The 23419-nt window shown below is 38.3% G+C and overlaps 1 protein-coding gene across 8 annotated transcripts in view; it reads right to left on the reverse strand.

The window, feature by feature from the left end:
* Window positions 1-712: 712 nt before the first annotated feature.
* The window catches only part of SLC35F5 (solute carrier family 35 member F5), a 32191-nt gene continuing 9484 nt past the window's right edge, over window positions 713-23419 (reverse strand). For all 8 annotated transcript variants that reach the window (XM_088661921.1, XM_035130162.3, XM_035130170.3 and 5 more), the window contains 13 exons: window positions 22661-22804; window positions 20433-20495; window positions 18950-19031; window positions 17307-17497; window positions 15574-15655; window positions 13438-13525; window positions 12679-12743; window positions 12036-12140; window positions 11247-11406; window positions 9064-9154; window positions 5563-5717; window positions 4683-4774; window positions 713-4024 (listed from right to left, as the gene is read on the reverse strand). In XM_088661921.1, the coding sequence (XP_088518047.1) occupies window positions 4690-4774; window positions 5563-5717; window positions 9064-9154; window positions 11247-11406; window positions 12036-12140; window positions 12679-12743; window positions 13438-13525; window positions 15574-15655; window positions 17307-17497; window positions 18950-19031; window positions 20433-20495; window positions 22661-22804 (1311 nt within the window). In that variant the 3' untranslated portion in view covers window positions 713-4024; window positions 4683-4689. The remainder of the gene's footprint in view (window positions 4025-4682; window positions 4775-5562; window positions 5718-9063; window positions 9155-11246; window positions 11407-12035; window positions 12141-12678; window positions 12744-13437; window positions 13526-15573; window positions 15656-17306; window positions 17498-18949; window positions 19032-20432; window positions 20496-22660; window positions 22805-23419) is intronic.

The raw sequence follows: 23419 nt of genomic DNA on the forward strand, positions 1-23419 counted from the left end.
TCCAGTCAACATCAACATGTAAACACTCTGGGAATATGATCAAAGGGAGATATTAAAATATTTGTAATAAACAGACATACTCCGAACCAAATTACTGCTCTTGGGGTAGAGATAGGATAAGCACAGGTTTCAGAAGCAGCAGGGTCATTTGTTCATTATACAGCAAGGCCCCATATCTAATTCCCAGCATCTCCAATTTGACAATGTCTACTTTTAATTTTGCAATTTGGTGTGATCTATTTTAACCTGGGGGAAAGGCCAATATTAAATATGTACTTGAGATGGGCTTTAATTTAAAAAGTTGGCAAATAAAAACATTTAAAGCCACTAGATGACTATGTGACATTTCACAAAGTTACTTTACTTCAGTGTACAAGCTAAATAATCAAAAAATGAGGCAACTCTGTCCCTACGTCCCACACAGAGGCACTGGGAACTAAGTTTGTCTTGGGAATATTGGATTGGATCCAGAGGTGGTTTAAGAATTCCAGATACTGTGAAAACGCAAAGTGATTAATTTCTGCTCTTCCAGAGTGGCGATACAGGCATTTTATACCCTTCACACACTTACTGCAGTTAATAAGCTGGTCCTAAACACAATATATAATAGACAATGGCCAAGTTTATAAAGCTAAATGTTGACATTAAGAATTTGTTCTAGAAGCAAGACTGTTGACATAATTATTTTCAGGGTGGGACTAGGCAGACGCAATTGAGTGTAGAAAAATATCATTATAGTTTATTAAATGCAGGTCCAATGCCATATATAATATGTATGTACTGTAACTCATACATTTTAAAACCTTAAAATCACTGTTGACAATTTTCAGATATTTCACTTTATAATGTACTCCCAACTGCTAAAATAATAGTAAGAAAAACAATCCAAACGGTTAATAATTTTGCTCGCACACTAGCTTTTCTGAGCACATTTAAACAAACAATGTAATGAGAGGATGCTAGGCCCAGAGAGGATAAACCACATGTCTATCACCTAGTGGTATTGCTGGATATACAGGAAATGTTGAAATAATGTGTGCATTATAAATATATTTATCATATCTTCACGATGTTTTTATTATTATTTTAAAAAACACACTCTTCCATCAAAGTATTTTAAAGACAGATTATGTAAGGTAAAGGTTAGGATGGCTTCCTGCTAATTGTTACAGGTAAATACTGGTGTGTTTTTTGCCACGAATGTAGAAATGGCACTTGCCTCCCAGCCATAAAGATTGCAACTCGCATATCTGAAAGCAGAATTGGCCACAGGAGGCACATTACTGTATAAGCCACCAAATTACTGCTCCAGTAGCTATAAAAACATAATTTAGTGGTCAACTTTTACTAACCAAGCTTGACTGACACTCTCAAAGAGTAGAACATTAATGAAGCAAATCATTATTGTTGCTTACTTTCTCCACTGCCTGATGCACTAATAGTTTGTTTTTCCATTTCCAGACAAGGCTTAAGCCCATAATCTTTCGCCTCCTAAAGCAATGTACCGGTAATCTTATTGGAGATAAGTCTTGCTCCTGCCAATGATCTAAACTTTATGCAAGGTCAAGTCACAAATCAATTCAAGTTGGCGGTCAAGAAATCAAATGGACACAAAACAGCTTACAATCCTCTCAATAGTTGACAATGACTGAGAGCAACCTACATATTATGCAGGTATGGAATGTTATAAATGATCTATGGTTGCCAGTCATAAGTAGGAATACATACCGATTCTGAAAGAAATAGTTTACTTAACTAAGTGGACGAAATATTTAGTGAAGGTGCTTCCTTAACTGACACAATTTTGTCTGTTCTCATCTTATTTGTATGGGCACTACTAGCCTTGACTATTTCTCTCCTTAAAATGTTAGCCTAAGTTCCCAATGAGCAGAACTCTGCTCAGGGGATGCTCCTGCCCATTGAAGGAGAGGGCAAATTTTCATGAATTCCTCCTTCAAATTTACATTTGATGGTAGGAAGATCATCCAGACCAGCGTGTGACCTGGCATTGGGGCCTATGGAGGAAATGCAAAAACCAGCTCCTCCCTTCCACTAGCAAGCAGTCCCTTCCTTTTGTGGAAGGGCAACTCAGGATCCAAGCTACATTCTACTGTATTCTAAGTGTGGAATGTACAAGTTCACAATGCCCTTGAGAGTAGAGGTATATGGAGGATTTGAAGCACAACTTGTATTTTAGAGCATGTAGTTTTAGTGTAATACATGATAAGGCTCAGAGATACTACTTCAAAGTTTAGAAACTAGGAAGTGGGTATCCAACAAAGGCATTAAATAGGCACATTGAAATTAATGTGCTAAGTCGTGTGTGTGTTTTTAAAACAGCCAATAGTCTTAAAATAATAAATGAAATCCATTGTTTAATTATTCTGAAAATATTTACTGGGTTGCACAGTACTGTTGTAGCACTATCAGTTTACGTATGCAGTGCATCTTCCAGGTGTTCACTCAGAAGCCATTCCCCTTGTAGCCAATGGGGCTAACTTCCAAGTGTCTACAGGATTGCAATGTAAAGGTGGGATCCAGAGGTGCCCTTCTGCAAGTGGAAGTCCTCCTTGATGAGCTGAATAGCCTTTTCCTGACTTAGTGCAAGATCCTTGTGCAGGAACTGAAATCCAGATAAGCTTCCATCTCAAGTTCACACAATGCCTTCAGCTGGCTCTAGCACAATAGTTGACGGAACAGCACCAAGGGCAGAATTTCTGCTAGCAAATTTCTAGATCCAAGTCTTTCCCTACCATTTGAGCCCTCTGCCTTTTGTCTTACTGAAAACTGATAACTTTGATGCACTCTTCAGATATATTAGAATTCTTTGTAAACCAGAACCCATTCCACATAGTGTAGAACGAGTTTAACTTACTGAAAAACATGCACCACTGCAACGTATTACTTCCATGCAGCCAGGGGACTTTGTCTGAGGAGGAAAGATCGCAAGCTCCAAAGTACATACATGTGTTATTCTCTAGTCCACAATTACATGTGACAGGCATTCTACAATCAATCCTTTTGGTTTTTAAAAATAAGATCCTGTGTCTTTTCCTCCTCAGGTGGGAAAGCAGCTTTGGGAACAAAGAGGGAGGGAGGAAATTAAGCACCTCCCTATACATCCATAACGCTAGTCCTGATAAGGAAAATATATTGACTTCAATAAGAAATTGTGTACAAAAGTTTAGAAACTTTTTTCCTTCTCCATCATTGAATTCAGAGCACTCTATTGTTTTCAGCTTCTATATTTGGTTTGATACATTTTACAACTTTCGTTGAAACAACAAGAATTGAATTCTTTAAAAGATACTTTAGATCAGTTTTTGTAGTTCATGTTTATACGGATTCTGATGTTGTTATACTTTTACATTAAGAGTTCTTCAAAAAATTGAATCAGGACACAGATATTTAAAAAACACAAGGCACCCAAACTCTTTCAAGGTCTTTCATATAGATAAGATGGCATATTATATAGTATTGAGTAGCCATAATAGCCTCTGAAATAATGAAGTTATTCAATAAATTAAATAATTTTCTGCTCTTTTGTTATCATTCAAGTAGAGCTTAAGCATCATACAAGGGTAATCAGTACCTAATACAGGTACTGTCGTATTTTACTTTTACATTTGAAAGTTTATACAAAATTATGATTCACACAGACTTTTTACAGAATTTGAAAAGTATTTGTAAAAATGTCATCCAGCACTTAAGAAAATATGAAAGCTTTAAAAAAAAACACCAAAAACCCCCCACTAGATCAGCATTCACTTCATTGATTGTATCAAGTAATTTCACCAACTGAGTTCTATAAGGCAGGTTGGTTTCTTAGAAGGATTGGGATTTCTTGTAGTAAAGTAGCTCTTTAATAAAACCGATTCAAGATTGGAACTGAGAAAGTGAGAGTGTATTTTTTAAGTTTCAAAAGAACTGAAACAATTAAAGATTCAGAAGAGGCACTGAAACATGATTCCATAAGGACTTTCCAGGAGATTGTCTCTTCGCTTAGTTACCTTTCCATCTTGCACTATTGAAGAAATAAGGAAAGTATTATTAGTTTATTACATACAACATTCTGCATTTATTTGACTGTAACCTACATTAACTAATCATGCTGCTATCGATTAAATAAACCTAAGGATCTGACTACATAGCAGCCTGTTCAGAATTTTAGTACGTAAAGAAGCAGGTGGCTTATTGGCAAATAAAGGTATTTTAAATTACGTCCATAGACTTACACCTGGACAAGCATATCTGGCAGTGTCATTATGAACTACCTGTGATTATTAAGTCTTTTCTTATGGTTATCAAATTACTAAATCACATACATAAATTTGTTTTCATGTTTTCATGATTTTTTGTATGCTTTTTAGACTGCACACCACTTAATAACAGATTTTTGAAATATTAAATGATAAACGTTTTTCTACTAAATAAAACAAACAAACAATGTAACATTAGAAACTTTACAAGTTAAACCACTATTAAAACTGATGCTCACAGCTTCTCTGAAGTTGTGCTGCTGCAATGGTTGCAATCAATTGGCATACACAACCGGCTCTATAACACCTGTGCTTATTATTAACATTCCAAAAGTAAGGAGATGGGAACTGTTTCATGCTGATAACGTAAGTTCTTTTTTATAACTTAGATGCATACCTGTTCTTTTTTATAACTGTGCATACCTGTTCTCTAAGAACAGCCATTTTCTCCATCTTCTTGCGAAACACTGTGCATGGCAATGAGACTTTCACATTGCTCACTTTCGTCAGATGTTCTACAAAAAGATACAGATTGTGAAATTTGTATTTATATGCAGCATTATGAAAAGCAGACAGGCACATCTATAATGCTAGTCCTGATAGGGAAAATACCTTGATTTCAATGAGAAATTGTCATGCACAGCATTTTGTTTAGAACCCTTTTACAGTCTTCACTCCACGTTTGTTGGCTCTAAAATTAAATTGATAACTAAAAAGTGTACTAAGGAAAAGTATGTTTATAAAAAAAGAACAGCTTAATTATCGGATCATTTTGATAGTTGTTTATTTGTCAGGGGTTGCTTTGTAAAAAATATAAATGATTTGCACTTTTTTACATACATAGTCTTCCTCAATGCCCTTACTAAGTTTTATGTTAAGAATTATTTGTGCCTTGATTATCTGTAAAATGAGCAATACAAAGAAAGTCAATGGAATAATGTTTTCCCAAAGTTGCAAACTGTTGAGAAAAGTATGCTATAATAAGAGATTCATAATTTAAGAATTTAGAACAATGTCCAATGAGAACATATATTTCAGACAGTTGAAACCAGATCATGCAAACTAATCAAAGTTGTGTAGATGAAGTTTCATGCCCCTTTCATAGCTGTGTAGAAGTGGGAATATCAACTCATGCAAGATACATGTATATTCTCTGTACTGTAGAACTATTAAAAGTGCAGGTGCCCTAACCACCTTTTCACCTGCCCATCAACAGTGGCAAAACAAAGGAATAATAAAGATATGCATCAAAAGAAGTCCATGTACAAATGGAAAGAGATAAAGTTGTAAGAAATGATCCCACCTCTGAATACGGTGTTTTCTGCAAATGAATACGAAAACTCTTCTAATTCCCACCATCACTGGATCCCAGTTGTTGTAGTGACATAAGAGAGTTGCAATGAAAAACGAAAAGAATACAGGGATTGCTCCGGCAAAAAATAACCAAGAAAACTGGACCTGAAATTAGAACAAGAATAGCATTTTGCTTTTAAAATATCAATATGCCATTCCACCAATACCGTGTTTCTCATATTATAAGACACGTCTTATATTTATTTTTTCCTCAAAAAAACACACTATGGCTTATTTTCAAGGGATGTCTTATTTTTTTCCTCCTCCTCCTGCCGCGGCCGGCATTGCTGCTGCTCCTATCACTATGTCTTATTTTCGGGGTATGGCTTATATTCCTCGAATGCTTAAAAATCCTGCTATGGCTTATTTTATGGGGATGCCTTAAAATATGAGAAACAGGGTAGTAAAAGTGGAGTAAAGGAAGAAAGTATTCGGTCATTACAGAAATCTTGGGAAACATTTTCCTAGATGGAATAGATCTGTGTAAGGTTTTTAAAACACAGTAATAGGAATATCCATCTCATATTGGCACTTTATTTGGAACAGCTGCCAATGTTATCACATACACTGTTTATATGCAAATAAATGAAGTTACCTGGTTTACAAAATCAGAAGCCCAAGTGTTGCAACCAGCTAATTTTTACTCATATTTGATTAAAAGTTGGAGTCATCAATTTTTTAAAAAAATATTGGTTACATCCCAGAAGGTTGAAAGGCTGTTTCACACAACCAGTTTTCTTCCTTCTCCTCTAAAAAGTAAAGGTAAAGGACCCCTGACAGTTAAGTCCAGTCACGAACAACTCTGGGCTTGTGGCGCTCATCTCGCTCTATAGGCCGAGGGAGCTGGCCTTTGTCCACAGACAGCTTTCCGGGTCATGTGGCCAGCATGACTAAGCCACTTCTGGCGCAACGGAACACAGAAACGAGAGCAGTACATGGAAACGCCGTTTACCTTCCTGCCGGAGGGGTACCTATTCATCTACTTGCACTTTGGCGTGCTTTTGAACTGCTAGGTGGGTAGGAGCAGGGACCGAGCAATGGAGCTCACCCCATCACGGGGATTCGAACTGCTAACCTTCTGATTGGCAAGCTCAAGAGGCTCAGTGGTTTAATGTCTCAACTGAGGGACATGGGTCCCATTTCAATAGCTTGGGTTGTGTCATAGGGAGCTGCAGCTGGACCAGGAACTGCCCCCAAATCAGCCATGAGAAGATTGGAAGCTTTTGCTTCCAGTTTTGATAAACCAAAGTTAAACTTCAGTTAATTTCAACTACGGTTGTTGAAGCAAGCCAGCTTCATAGCCTGTTGCAATCTCCTCTCCTTGCTGGAACAGAGAAGAAAGAGAGTGTGCAAGCCTTAAACTTCCTGCAGCTCATTCCTGGAACAATAAACTGCATTTCATTAATATGTCCAAACACAGCCACTGTGAAGAAGAAAGAGTTTTGTGCCAGTTTTCCACTCGGACATCCCTCTTTCTTTCTTTCTTTCTTTTCTTTCTTTCTTTCTTTCTTTCTTTCTTTCTTTCTTTCTTTCTTTCTTTCTTTCTTTCTTTCTTTCTTTCTTTCTTTCTTTCTTTCTTTCTTTCTTTCTTTCTTGCTGCTTCCTTCTGGCTAGGTACATCGTGCAATGCCAAGCCTTTGCTACTGCCACCTAGCTCCACAGAGCCGTAAGTGGGGAAACCTGTGTTGTAGTTCATGGACCTTAAAGCCAGTGGGTAGGGGAAAGGTAAGAAACATTGTATACTAGGGATCAGAAGCATTTCAGCATTGGATACAGCAGAAAGAAGCGTGAATTATTTAATTTGTGGGTCTGAATTGTGCAAGTTATTTGGACATCAATCCAAAGCCACTGTTAGCAGCTATGACTAGTAGCTGCATCAAATGCTAATCTCACACTATATTGGAAATGTCTCACTTTAGAATGAAAGTGTCACAACGAGGGCAAATTCTACCAGCATTAAAAATGAATATGAAAATGAGACAACACTTCCACTGTGACAGGCTAAAATACAACCTGCCGTATGCTTCATTCATCAAGTAATTTAGGTATTTCTCATGTGATCTACATAAACAGTTTTCCTGCTGCGTCCCTGACATACTGATAGAGTATTTTCATTTGTCAAACTACCCATGTTCCTATAGGATCTCTGCACCTCTACTTGAAAAACAACAACTACCTGAATTCAATAAAATCCTTCCAGCTGTAGAATTAAACCCGAACTGTATCTAAAAGTAATCTTATTTCTGACAGCTGGGAACTTAACTCAACTTATTGTTCACGGACAAATAACCCTAACTACTATAGTACCATTTCTTATTCTGTTCAGCAATGAACAGAATAAAGTCAAAGCATGTTTCCAGTAAGGCTTTCACTGGCAACTACAAGAGCAGGCATGCCTAAATCCTCTGCAATAACATGATAGTTTGACTGTGATGGAGACATGTTGCAATGGGGACATAACAATCCAAGATTATGCTCTACTTACTCCCATTTAAAGAACCCTTAATGCACTTTTAACTCCTGTTGTTCTAACTAGAACCACCAACATTCTTGGGTTTTCTATGAAAAGTCAAACCTTTGAAGACCTTTGAGCAGGCATAGGCAAACCTGGCACTCCAGATGCTTGGGGACTACAACTCCCATCATCCCTGACCACTGGTCCTGTTAGCTAGGGATGATAGGAGTTGTAGTCCCAAAACATCTGGAGGGCCGAGTTTGCCTATGCCTGCCTTTGCGGCTTCTAAACCCATACAAAATTATACAGCCCTTCTACCCGCCTAATCATGATCTAATTCCTACAATACAGAATCCTAGCAAGTTAGGAAACGTCTTTTATTTGTAGAAGGTATATAAAGACTCAAGAGCTTAATCACTGGTTCAGTGACCATGCAGGTTCTATGCCCTTGTGTAAAGAGGCTGAGAGAGAGACAATAGAGCTCCATTTCCCCGCTCTGCAAACAAACACAGGCATCAGGAAACCTGGAAAATGGGTGGCCCATGTGTGCCTCCTGCATTCTCATGCAGCCCTTGCTCCGTCAAGAAATGAGAGCTTGGAGGACAATGGGAGGCATGCACAGACACCTCATGTCCTGGATTGCCCTGGTGGCACTTCTGTGTGTCAAGATAGGTGGGGAAGGAAGGAACAGGCCTCTGTTATACCCTATGTGATCAGTGAGCTTGCAAGGATCGTGCCCATTACATTTCCCTCCCCCCTCCATTTTTCAAAAAAGCCACCCAGTTATTTCACCTTATAAAAAGAGAAGGATGCATTTAAGGAAGTGAACATTAAATGATATTGCTGGAGAAGCAAAAGCAGTCAGCTGCAATTAAGTAAAACTTTTTTCTCCCTACCATTTTAATTCTCCCTGGTCATGTGACATTACTAAGAGTCCTAACCAGGGCAGTTCTTACAATTGTCATCAATAATAATAAAAATAATAAAATACATTACCTTTTGCATGCACATATCAGCTATTATGGACAGAGGTATTGTAAGGCTCAGAGCAAGTGTGCCTATCAGTGATGAGGTAAGAAAACAGCCCCTAAAAAAATATTAAAATATAAAACACTTGAGTTTAAAAACTAAACAGGGGAAGTATAGAAGCAACTTTCATTGTTGTATACACCATGGATAAGCATAATTTGTGGACCTGTTGTGGCCTGCTAAACACATTTCTGAAAGCCAAAGCACTTGGAAAATGGATAACAATACAAAGAAACTCTAAATATAAATATTTCTAACCTTACATAGCTGAGGAGACAAAACTGAGAACACAAACTGTACCAAGATCAGAAGACAAATAGAGAAAGACCAGCTCAATAGTTTCACACATACCCTACACCTCAAGCCTCATGGTTTTCAAATTTAACTAGCAAATTCCAGGTTTTTACCTTTGAAATCATCTATTTTTTTAAAATAAATAAATATCATAATTCCCAGCTGTGGCACGACTCAAGTAGTGTGAATATGTATAATGTATTGCCAATCTAACACTAGTCCTACGGGAAAGAAAGTCTTTCACTGGACTGCCCATCACAGTTCACTCAATGATTATAGAATCAAGTGAGGACTCACACATCTTTATGAGTCATCATCAATTAACTAATGGATCTCACTACTATTTTACCTGTATCATCTGTTGTCAATACAAACCAAATCACTATAGACAGTCCACACATTTGATTTTTCATTATCAAGTGATTCATCAAGTAGTGAGAGGCTAACACTGTAATTCTAAGTGTGTGTATTTGAAAGTAAGCCCTACCAAGGACAAGGAAACTGGGTATAGGTTTGCAGCCTAAGTGAAGATGGGTACTGAGACCTTGATCCTCCAAACTGGACATTTGCAATTTGATTCAAAGGAAACTATTTTAGGTAATCAAAAAGCCATTGCACTATTCAGCCCCTTGATGCCTACTCAGGGTTGATGATCACAGAAAAATTATGCAACAGTGTCTACATACAACAGATAAGATTCAAAGCTGCACATGAACACAGAGCACCTACATATTCCCTTCTGGCTATTTATCCATGAAGCTCTTCTCTCCCATTACTACCACCTTGAACGTTTTCCCAGCCAAGAACTGAGACTTCTTGGCAATGAGACTTGGCAGGAGAATGAGAACTGAACTGCATATGCTGCCGCTGCAACACTAACATGTGCCCAGTTTAATTCACAGTACTTTTGCAGACTCAGATGGCTTTCTTAAAGAGAGAAAGAGTGCACATTTCACAGTGTTGTGCTGGAAGCCTCCCAACTGGCTGTTGGGGAACTCTGGCGATAGCCTAGGGGTCAATGGTCACTTGCTCTGGAGCCAACCTAAGAAGCCAACCCCAATACAGCAACCTGATTTGCACATAACAAGTGGCCCTTCAGGTGTTGCTGGACTACAGCTCCTATCGTCCTTCACCATGCTGACTGATTGCTACTCCGACTGCATGAGTAAGTAAGTAAGTGAGGATTTTGCTCTTAAGTATAGCCTTGAATGACTTGCGAGCTGAGACCTATGGTTAAGTGGCTGCAAACAAGCTGGGATTCATACATCACCTTTAAACCCTGGTTTAAAGCTAGTGCCTGACCTTTATTTGCTTGTAATACCTTAACCATAGTTCCTAAATTGCATGTCATGGGAAGCTACATGGGAGGGGAGGCAGATAGATGCAGCTCATGCCTATCATGGCTTATTGAGCCAGGAATTTCAGCTCTGCATTATATACATACCGTGTTTCTCATATTATAAGACATGTCTTATATTTATTTTTTCCTCAAAAAAACACACTATGGCTTATTTTCAATGGATGTCTTATTTTTTTCCTCCTCCTCACTATGTCTTATTTTCGGGGTATGGCTTATATTCCTTGAATGCTTAAAAATCCTGCTATGGCTTATTTTATGGGTATGTCTTAAAATATGAGAAACAGGGTAGTCTTTCTTCCACTTAATGAAATTTATTGCTTCTTGGTGATGACAAAAGATATCTGCGTTGATAACCTTTAACACAGTATTTTGCAATAACCAGTGCCCTGTAAAAAATAGTCCTAAGCTCTTTCGGTAAAATTGCAGCCTCGTTTGTTGACTCCTTAATAGCTACCTGATATTAATATAAAAGAATGAATCAGAGCTAGGCACATACCACAGCCAGAGAAATTCAGACAGGACGGTTCCAACGAGGCCATTGATGACAATGCACATAAGGACTAATTTACTGGGAAATTCAAAGTTCTCAAATCCAGTATAATGGAGCAAAAAGAAACCTGGCCAAAGCAGCAGCAAATTAAACAAACCAACAAAACCTGCAAAAACCCAGAATAATAAAGTGTTAGCAACAAAGGCAAAATAATTAACCGTATCTCTACAGTAGTGAACGTCTCTTGAACTTCACTACTTTTCTAGTATATAGGTACTGTATGTTAGACTCTTTACAGGATTCATTTGGTAGATAATCGTCACGTCAAATTAAGAGGATTAATTAAAAATAATAATAATAAGTAGTATTGCTAGGATAGTCCTCTAACATGGAATTGGATACTTTATTAAAATAGGTATATCCTCACTGTTTGATTAAAGCACATCGCTAGCAGTGTGTGCTAGAACAAGAGGAGATACTTATGGGTAGGGTATCCTTTCTACTATGGGCAGAAAAGACACCCTAAGACTGTACCTGGTCTAGAGGAGCAGTATAAGCATTTCATGTAAATTCACACAATTCAATATCCTGTCTACATTTGCCCTTAAGGTTTCTTAAAGGAAAAGGCAGTGATAATTCTGCCCTCTTCCGGGTCCAAAAGGACCTGCACATCAGCGATCGTGCATCAAGTGGATGTACCTAAAATGGTCGCTGCCTGTACATTTTTACAAAACTGGATCCTAATGAGCAAGACTTGGTAACAGAAAATAGTATTGTTTCAAGTTCTGTTCTTACCAAAAAACATTGGTATATCAAGTTTGTCTTCTCTGTCTACTTTTCGTTTTATCATGACTATGTAGATTGCATAGAGCATAGCTCCCACAAGAGACCACAAGGACCCTGTAGATTGGGGGTGGGGAGGAGAAAGCCACACAACCTGTGTTAAAATCAAATTATTAATCACTATACTATGGACTGAATTTCTTACAAGTTGACATGCTGTTAAGATGTTTCATTTATACTCAAACAAACAAACAAACAAACCATATGAAGCAAAAAGGGAAAGCATTGCAAAACAACATAAAAGGGTGACAGCCTAATCTAATCCTGAGCAGAATGGATCTTCCTCTACTTCCGACTGCAGCTCCCTATGTGGCCCCACACCATCTGTTCTAGAGCACTCCCCAAAATAATCTAGAACAGAGGGGATGCAAGGGACTAGAGGTGGGAGAAGAAGGAGAATTCCCATTCAAAATTCCCTTGGAGGACAGTGGATATCATCTAAAGTATTTTATAAAGAAAGTGCTTCTTCTTCTTCTACAACTGCAATCCATACATGATATTACAATAAAAATTATATTATTTTCTTGTAGTTCCTGCCTCAATGTCTACTCAGTTATTTCAATAAACAGTACTCAGATTTTTTTGGGAAATGTACCTATTGTGTCTCTTCCAGCAGATTTCTCAGACCCAGACAGATTCACAAGGACAACGCCTCCAATGCTATTTGAGAAATAAAGTATTATAGTTCAAGCTGAGTTTAGTAAGACATTCTGCATGGAAATCACTTAAAAGTATTGCCTATCTATAATTAAGGACTAAGCGTATTAATATTCTGTATTGCTTCTTTGCTACTGTATGTCACTCAGAATTATACAAACTAGGATTAACAATGCTTTGAAAAGCAAAGCATCATAATGATTCAGAAAATCAACAACAAGTTTGTTTATAGGAAGTATACACATATACCTGAATAATGTGCAGAGAAGCCCTTAGGATGAAGTATAAGCTATTTTAATATGTGAACATTTTCATAACTAAGTACACTAGACAATCCAAATGCCCTATGGAAAACTTACTATTTGATAATTTCACACAGTCATCTGATTTAACAAGGTTCACCTGGCCATAGAAACACAAAGCAGCTCAGGTTAGGACTCAGTGACAATTCTAATCCTGTGTTAACATGTTGCAAAATGGAGCTATGAGCAATTATTGGCAGACCAACTTCCAGAACAGGAGCAACATTTGAGCAGGTATTCTGCAAACTTTCCCCCCCTACAGCTGTTCAAGATCTGCTGCATCTAAAAATAGTGACAAAACCTGCACGACTAAATCCAGCTATCTAGAAGAATGTAAGAAAATTCAAGCCTGTATGAGAGAAGAAAATTGGAGATTAAGGAGTCTATATTCTTACCTTAAAATGACAGCTAACAATTTTGAAAGGGTAAACCTATCACCACTGTTACTTGGAAACACTGCAGCTAGGATTAAGGTAAATAATCCTGTGAAAAGAAAGAATTTAAGATTTTTTTTTGGGGGGGGGGGAGGACACTGAATACACAATACAAAGAAATGCTGTCACCACTTTACCAGATGAAAACCCAATACACTGAAAAACATGAAAAACAAAAAATTGATTGGGATCCAATGTATGTTAGTCTCACTTAGGCCACACTGAAATAAATGTAGAAAAGTTAACCAACTGAAGTTTCATTACAGTGGAATTTAGCTGTTACTAACTTACATCCTATACCCTTTTAAAAGGTGGCTCTTTTGGGGGGGAGGGGTTATTGGGTTATTTTTATTTTTGATGTTATATATTGTGATTTTTATTGTGAACTGCCCTGAGACCTCTGGGTATAGGGCAGTATATAAACTCAATGAATGAATGAATGAATGAATGAATGTTATTAACCATGTGTACTCAGAAGTAAGTCCTACTAAATTAAATGGGGCTTAGTTCCAGATAAGCGAGGTTAGGACTGCAGCACTAACTCCTTATACCCAGGAGTAAGCGCCACTAAATTAAATAGGACTAACTTCTGAGTAGACATGGTTAAGACTGCACCAGTAGCCTGGGTCTAACACAGGCTTCCTCAACCTCGGCCCTCCAGATGTTTTGCGACTACAATTCCCATCATCCCTGACCACTGGTCCTGCTAGCTGGGGATCATGGGAGTTGTAGGCCAAAAACATCTGGAGGGCTGAGGCTGAGGAAGCCTGGTCTAACACAATGGCAGTAACCAATATTATTCTCAGAGGACACGCAGCAAAATCAACTGACTTAAGTTAGTTACGTCTATTGATTTCAATAGGTCTAATACTATGACTAATATTGAGTATCACAAAATACGCCCTAAATTAATAGCACATAATTTTTACTATCAAATTAAACTAAAACTGCTTTTAATTTTTAAAATACAACATCACTGCTTTTAAAATAATCTAAGGCAGGGGTCCCCAGACTTACCGCGCAGCGGGCAGGGGAGTGCGCACGCAGCGGGCCGGAGGGTGGGGGAGTGCGCGCCCGTGCGCATGCGCACACGCACACGGTCGGGAAAAAATCGCCGAAAATCCTTTGTGCGCATGCGTATGGGCCTCCCCCGACCCGGAAGTGCATCGGAAATGACCTCTTCTGGGTCGGGAGAGGCCCATACGCATGCACACAAAGGATTTTCGGCGATTTTTTGCCGATTTTTAAGATTGTCGCCGTGCGCTGTAAGAGCGGGCGGCGGCAGCGGGCGGCGGGGGTCGTCGCGGGCCGGATTGGGAGGCCAATCGGGCTGCATCCGGCCCGGGGGGCCGTAGTTTGGGGACCTTGATCTAAGGAGAGCAAATATTTATATGGTATGAGTTAAACTGAAACTATTTGAAATGTATTTTTAAGGAAACCACTTTGTTTTAAAGTTTTATTTAGTATGACTTTCCCTGTTAGCACAATTAATTATTTAATGTACAGAATGCATGACTACATGAGGTGGTTTCTCTTAATAAGTATTTAATCCTTTAGCTCTTACTAGGTTCACGTACAATAAAGATTTTTTGTTATCGGGGTCCTTTGTTCATGTTGCCTTTTCATGCTGAGCCAATACTGAGTTACAGCGGGTGGGGGACTGTTCATAACCAGAATCCCCTCCTACTCAGCATTTTAAAAATGATTCGTTGTTATCAAAATGTGCATCCCGACTTTCTAGAAAACATTCAGGGCATCTTTTAAAGAATGCCAACAAAATAAATTGCTGGAGGAAATTCTGTTTATTTGATCTGGGCTTGTAGAAATACAATTTGAGCGTGGGACATGGTTGGTTTTTTAACAGAAAAAGACACTTGAAGTTCAGGGGGCAGGAGAGAGAGAGAAAGAGAGAAAGAGAGAGAGAGAGAGAGAAAGAAAGAAAGAAAGAAAGAAAGAAAGAAAGAAAGGCAATTATCAGGTAAGGTTTTGCAACCAAAAATATAGAATAATGTTCTTCTTAAAACATGCAATGAGTTGGATAAAGCTTATTGAAAATTAAGTGTATCAACAGTCCTTTCAAGAAGTTTCATTTCTTACCAGACGTTGAAGACAGAATATTAACTATGGCCACTTGGGTGTCCGAAAGTGCTTCTTGATAAGAGAAGTTTGCCAAGAACCACTAGGAGATTAAACAACATGTGTTAGTTTTAAAAAGTTAGAAGAAACTCACAAACCATTAAAAATAAACCCAAAAGATTAATCAGGTCTTTGCCTATATAGTGAGAGCATGCTTGGGAGGTGGGGGGGATTCAATTTATATTAAGAGGAAATGAAAGGTTTAGGCAGTTAGATGAAAAAAATAATTCGGGTTATTTATATACCAAGTGTGAAATCCAATGGTGTGTGCACAAGCAGGACAGACTTCCGCTCATGCAATGGGAATTCACATTTCACTCCATCCTCCCAAATCTACTCCAGAGGATCCCCAATCCTCCGGAGCAGATGGAGGGCGTGGGTGGAGGAGAGGAAGCTCTGTTGCACAAGCGAGGATCTGCTCATATGATGTTGAATTCTGTCGTAATGGTTTGCAGCTGCTAAGAAAAGTAGATAAACATTCTAGTAGTAACAGTGATTGTTCACATACTTTCAGACACTTAGTTGTTGCTTTGAAAACACCTTGAACATAGTGGACATAAAATGCTTGGAACTATCAAAATACCAACACATTACAGTTCCAAACCTGAAAGAGAAAATGATGCTCAAAGTTCATTCGTTTCAACTGGACTTAAGTCTCATGGGACAAATTAAGCCATGATTAAATTAAGGGCTACTAACTTTCTCAGGATTGGGGCCACTATATTTCTCTGTGGTTCAAAAGAAACATTGCATACATATTACATCACATGCTATTTGTTGAAAACAATGAAAGAAATGATGGTCCTATGATTCTCAAGTTCCTCTTTGGAAACTGCTAGACATATTTCTCAACTTTACCAGATACAGTCATATGAAATAAGTTAAGTAATAACAAATCAAGTCTGAAAATATACATCCTAATTCTAAACACTATATATAAATACTAAAATCAACTAAATGTACATATAAATGTCTAATACACTTCGAAACTAAATGCAACACTGCTTTTGATCTGAAAGGTCACTTGAGTCTGCCCAACCTATCTATAATGCTAATAAATTTTAACACTGCTGTGCTAGTGGTGAAATGGAAAATACTTCAATGTCTCTTTTAGCTTTAAATTCAAAACCATCATCTAGAATGTAAGATGCAATAGATTTTCTTTATTTATTTCAAAATGTGGCTAGATATAAAGTATTATAGCTGGAACTTTAATCTGCCTGATTGGTAGTGGCCAATTTTAATCAGTGTTGGTAAATGGAACTGAAAGTTAAAATCACATTTTTTGAAGCTCTTTTCATTCGGGTGAATTATTGCAACAGAGAATGAAAATGGTAAAGATAGCCTTTCCTTTTAATAATGAATGACAGCTTCTGTTTATTAAATTGTAAACTCTCTCACCTGCAATAAGTCACCTGTGGTGAAGTCTTTTGTAAACAACCACAATTAAAGTCAATCAATTAATCAGTTACAAGCGATTAATTAATGAGCAGGCAGCCCCCAAAGATCATCCCTTTTTCTAAATGGCATGAACAAAATATAATGACTAACTCAACACCCAAAATGATCCATTCTCTTTTTAATCAAGCCTTCAAAAACAAAAATATAAATAGGGCAAAAAGAATACAAAACAACCAACTTCCCAATAATATATATATTTAGAAACAATACTTAATAAAGAATAGGTGACATACCACAAAGCAAAAGAAAAAGCTGATTTTGGCTACTTGAGATGCAGTAAGCTTCCCTACAGCTTTTAATATTGAATCCTGTTCCTTAACTGTTGGATAAGACATACGAGACAGCTTTGCTTCCAATGCATGGCTTGATGGGAGTTGTCGAATCTCCATAATATTACTGAACCTTACACGAGGCTTTTTGGGTGCTTTAGGGGGGGAAAAGAGTGGTGCAGGTCATTATTATACGTAGCAGACTGGAACAAAAATAATAATCCTCAAGATAAGGCCAAGACTCCCAAATTGCAATTCAGAGTATGAACCCATGTTTAACTACTTGCACAGTTAGTTTTCGAGAGCAAAATGGTTTGTGTGTGTCAGGAACATGGACTGTCCATTGGGTGCAAAAGAGCTGTAATTGATAATTGTGGCTTTAAGAGTTTCTATCGCCATTAAACATATTCACTGTATTTAAGGAATGGGCCAGGCTTCCTCAGTTTGGGAGCAGCTACTTTTCATTTCAAGAAGATACCTTCCATAAACATGTTCTCAGAAGGAGGGCAAGGTTAAGTATTTAATATTACAACTTTGTCTTTAAGCTAGCTTAAGTATGGCTACTACACCATCTTGTGGTAAAACCAACCAAAGGCTTAGAACAGCCATTGGTTACAAAATCCTGTTAGTCTATTTCTAGGCCTATGTACTTCTTTCTTAGAGAAACTGATCTACAGCAAAGATGATTTCCCACGCTGTGCTGTTCAACTTTCATTCATTACATACAGATCAATGCATGTAAAAGGAACCAACATAATCTCAGGAATAAATCCACATTGCAATACACTAGGGGGCACACATAGAATCTATATTAGAACACACTATTGTATTTTGAGGCTGCAGTAACGCCTCTGGCAGCAATTGGCTGAACCTGTCATGCCATAGGATGTTCACATTACAATGGTTTGGCCACCTTGTAATAAATACAAGATCAAATTGTGCAACAAAGAGAATGAGGTCCACCTTGCACATAAAGGCCAATCATTGGGTGATGACCAAGTGGGGGATTTGTTTTGCTCAAACAAGCTATGGATGTTAACCACAACCACAACCACCAGTTCAGACATAGCGCTAAATCGGGGATTGTGGTATGTTTCTGCCATTAGCTAGAGGGGAGAAGGGAAGTGGAAGCCTTCTGTGGGTTTATGAAAAGCTATTAACTATGGCTTACCATAAAATGCAGCCAATTTGTGCTAACATGCAAAAATAGCAAAAATTATAATGAGCTATATTTTTTTCAAAATTACACTGCATTTGTGAAATCACACAAAATTTGTTAAACTTGGGACATGCTCCCTTCTCCAATGCAGTGTTTGTCACTTGCTCATTTTAGCATTTGCCTTCTGCATGAAGTCCAAAAATTGATGTAATTGTCAATTCTCTGATAAAAAAATTAAAAGTAAAAAAGCATTTTAACAGATTATCTCTATTTTATTACTGAGCATCTTTACCTGTTATCATATTTAGAAAATACTGTACTTCAGGCCATGTAGGCACACAGGTTGTTAGGTACCACAGGAAAAGTTGCTTTCATACTTTCAACATGACATAAATTTTTATAAGTTGATATAGAAACTGTATTTTGACATTTTGAAGCATTTTCTTACTTTTTTCAGTGTCACTGTTAGTGTTGCTACATTTTTCACTTGGCAAGTCATGAAACTTTACAGGAACGTATAATGGTTCACTCTGAAATGCAACATAATGAGTTCCCAGTTATCATAGTTATAAAAAAAACACTCACCCAAATAAAAAACACCAAAAAATAAAATTTACTAACAGTGCAATCCTATGTATGTTTACTGAGTACATGCAGACATAAACTGATTTACTATATAGTACAATATACAAATACAAAACAATGTACGAAACAGCTGGACCAACTTCAAGGTAAATGTGCACAAGTTGCTAACTTGCAATAAAACTGTTAACCAAAAACTGTTAACCAAAGAAGGAACATACGATGAGAAGAAAATGAGCTGCTTTACACCATTTAAGATAAATAAAACACCCTATTGTGTATCCCTCCTTCTTTAAATGAAATATGTGGGAGAATTCAAATACTGACTCCTCTTGTTCTGATATTTCCAGTGGCAGAGTACAGTACCACATTCCCTTAGACAGATCGATTAATGGCTTAGCTCTATTTGGTTTGTTTTTTTTAAAAAAGGTAAGTTTCTTGTAGTAGAATAAATAACTGGGTTGAAGTAAACTAGGCATAGGTAATAATATTAATGTTCGCTAGATGGATAATCACTGAATTCAGCTAAACAAACAAAAAACAAACACCAAAAATGCAAGTGCAAGTATTTCAACTTTGCCTTTTTCTGCTCCTTATTGTCACTAATGAGTTTCCAGGAAAGGACAGATAACATGCATAACTACATGTTTCGAAGGTGGCCTTATGGATTCTACTGTTTCGGATATTCAGCCACAACTTATTGAGAGAGTGACTATAAGGGCTACAGTTGCAGACAGATTAAGATAATGCAACATGGCCATAGAAATCTTCCACCCAGGCACTTCACTGCCTTTTTATACCTGCTGCAGATTCTTCATATTGAAAAAATAAGGCTGTGTGTGTATATCTTTATCTTGCATTACATGATGGCATTTTAGGCAAACAATGTTTAACTATAACTGAAACAGAATTAAGGAAATTAGTGACTGAACCACATGTATTTTATAATTCCATGGACCAAGCATAACATTCCCTAGTAAGTAAGATTCATTTTTTGCTCACATACCACATATGTTTACCATACTTTCCCTAATCCAGTTCCTATTTAAAATGGCATTATTCAGAGCTCTGTGTTTATTTCCAGCACTAATTAAAAACAGACAAGACACGGATAGCTATTACCGCACTTTAGTAGATGGCAGGGAGGGGCAGCAGCCCGTATCTGATCTCCTGGGAGGGAGGTCACTGCTGCTTACCAGGAAGGAGAGTGGGAGGGACAAGACGGTGGGGAGGTTGGTGCTGTGCAAACGGGTCTGCAGAGAGGTCAGGTAAGCACCCCACTGCCCCACCCTGCTGTCTGCTACTGTTGCCACACAGAACATTACAATCATTTAAATGAGAGAACTTACCAAAGAACTATTTACAGTATTGTCAGTTGTACAGGCTGCAAAATAGCCTTCAGCATCTGCAAACTAAACATTGAAAATTCAGCTGAGACAATACAATGAATATGTAGAGTAAAAAAAAAAACACACTGAGGTAAAAAAAAAAAGGTAAAGACCCCTGGACAGTTAAGTCCAGTCAAAGGCGACAAGGAAGCTGCGGCACTCATCTCGCTTTCAGGCCGTGGGAGCCAGGATTTGTCCACAGACAGCTTTCCGGGTCATGTGGCCAACATGACTAAACTGTTTCTGGTGCAACAGAACACCATTATCCCGCAGTAGCGGTACCTATTTATCTACTTGTACTGGCGTGCTTTTGAACTGCTAGGTTTGGCAGGAGCTGGGACAGAGCAACGGGAGCTCACACTGATGACACTGTCGTCCATAACTTCAGGTGCGATGGGACTCAGGAAGGCTAGCCCACTGGTGAAGAACAAACAGATCCATCGCCATTCTTGCCCCTTGGCTTGATGCTAGGCTAGTTTCAAGCTACTGCAGCTTCAAAGCCAAGTCTATTATGGCATGAAGCCTATTCCAAGAAAGGGCTAGAGAAACACGTTAGTTCTACAAAACCAGTGTGATTAAACGGACTGCCAACCACCAGCTGTATGATTTCCCCCGTTAGCCTCTTTTCTGGAATACGCTGGTCAGTCGAAAACAAATACAAAAAAACCCCATTTGATTAACCAGGAATAAGTTGGCAGCCTGAATTAACTTTCGTCCAGCAACTATACAAAATAACTAGTTTTAGAAAAACATTTAAGTTTCCTGTTTGAACAGTTCCTCTTCAAACAGCTTAAGAACTAACTATAAATAGTGAAACTTTCACAAGATCATTCTGCAATCTCAGACCTCGTAAGTAGTATTTGGGAACCACAATCAAGAACTGAGGAAGTGGGCTTTTGAAGTCCTTGTTTACCTAAAACCTTCACACTGTACCCTTTACTACGCTGTTAAGCAGCCCTCAAAGTGGAGGGGAATAGGAAAATAACACAGCATCTACCATTTTCCTGTGCTCCCAGCTTTCCTGTCCAATCCAAAATGTAAAAAACAGACATGAGGAGGAAGGTGATTTCCCCATCTTCAAAACCTTCCCCATCTTCAAAAGCTTATGGTTAGTAAAGAGCTTAAGAATGAATCCCGCTTTGGACAACTTGCTATATCAAACCATTAGCTCAGAGTGGCAGTAAAAGGGAACAGGGAGGAGGGCATAATCTCTGCTTTGGAAGCTGGCATGCTTGTGTGGTCATGATAAACCATAGTTTGGGTTACAGTCATACCTCGGTTTACAACCACCTCGGTTTACAAACACCGTGGACCCATCTGGAACAGATTAATCCACTTTCCATTACTTTCAATGGGAAAGTTCGCTTCAGGTTAAGTACGCTTCAGTTTAAGTACAGACTTCCAGAACCAATTGTGGTTGTAAACCGATGTACCACTGTACTATGTGCCAAACCTGGTCAATGTGTGGGATCTCAACTATTCCATCAGAGATCAGAGAATCAAAGGATTTGCAGTGTTATTACTATGGGTTTCTACATCCATGTGCTGTGTTGTTCTCTGTTCATCAAGAAAAGACTCTTCAGCCAAGGTAGGAATGCTTCCAGCTCATTAGTGGAGTCTAAGGGTGATGAACTGGCTATGTCTTGTTGAGAAACATGGAATAGCTAACCAATTCCCAGCTTTTTAAATACAATTTGGAAAGCATGAAAAATGGGTCTGATAAATAATTCATTCACCACCACAACCGCCACTGTCTTTTATCAAAACAGAAAACTCTGCTGAATCTTTGTAGACCAGTTCAAGAGAAATAAATCTCAAAAAGCCCCCAAAACATTTACTGACATCTTTTTAAATAGGTTAACAAAAACATTTCAAAACTAGCAGAACATAGCGAAAAATATAAGCCACGTGTCCAAATACTGATTCTAGGCACATCTTAAATTTTATATCATTTATTCCATTTCAATTCCACTAAGAAGCATTACTGATGCAATTACAGCTTCTGTTTATGCAATGATTCACTTTGAAATGTTAGACTAATGAAAGCATTATTTTGCTCACTGAACATCTGGGGGTTTAGCTTATGCTAGTTTATGCAGGATTCCCTCTCCAATATAAGCTTTGATTTTGTGTAATTTACAGAAGCCAAAGTGATGGCAAAATTATGAAATGGAAAAATAGACACTTACAAAAGCCGCATGTTTGCCACGAAGGCCACGTGTGCACTGCTGCCTCCAAGGTTTCCAAACGATAAATCCCAAGAGGTAAAGAACAAACATGGATGTTTTTGCAAATGTACTGAAGAACGGCTTATTGTACACAGTGAAAACATACTGCAAAGGGAAGGAAAAGATGGTTAAATGAAAGACATGTCATATGACCAGCATAATCTTACTGATCAACTCTTTGGTACTACTTCAAATTTCTTGACCATCACAGACCATGGGAGGGCTACCGTATGGCCCTCTGGATGTTGCTGGACTAGTTCCCATCCACCATAAACATTAGCCATGCTGGCTATTGAAGTGGAGTCCAACAACACCTGGAGGTCCACCCGTTAGCCCCCTGCAGTGGATGGACATACAAAGAGCAGAGGTGTAGTTGAAGCAAGAAAAAGCTACAAATCCTGGAAAAGCAAGAGAAGAGATGCAGGGTTCCTTGGTGTGTATCTCAGGATTGCCCACTACTCCACCAGCCAAGAGAGCTAACAATTGGGGTTGGGAAGTTGTTCTGGCACATGGCAGTATGGTGTTCTGGTATGAGGCTTCTGGCCCCCTGCAACTTTTACCTGCTGTGGGTTAGATTCAAGGACAGACCTGAGAAGATGGCATTCCAATGGCTACCTATGTTAGATAGAAAGCAGAGATAGTCTAAAAAGCTGAGGCGGAACCTTCTGCAGGGCAGCCGATGTCAAGAGCATCAACTCCTGGGAAGGGAGGAAGTACAGA

This window comes from Zootoca vivipara, chromosome 1, assembly GCF_965207765.1.
Source record: "Zootoca vivipara chromosome 1, rZooViv2.hap1.1, whole genome shotgun sequence".
Taxonomy (NCBI): Eukaryota; Metazoa; Chordata; class Lepidosauria; order Squamata; family Lacertidae; genus Zootoca; species Zootoca vivipara.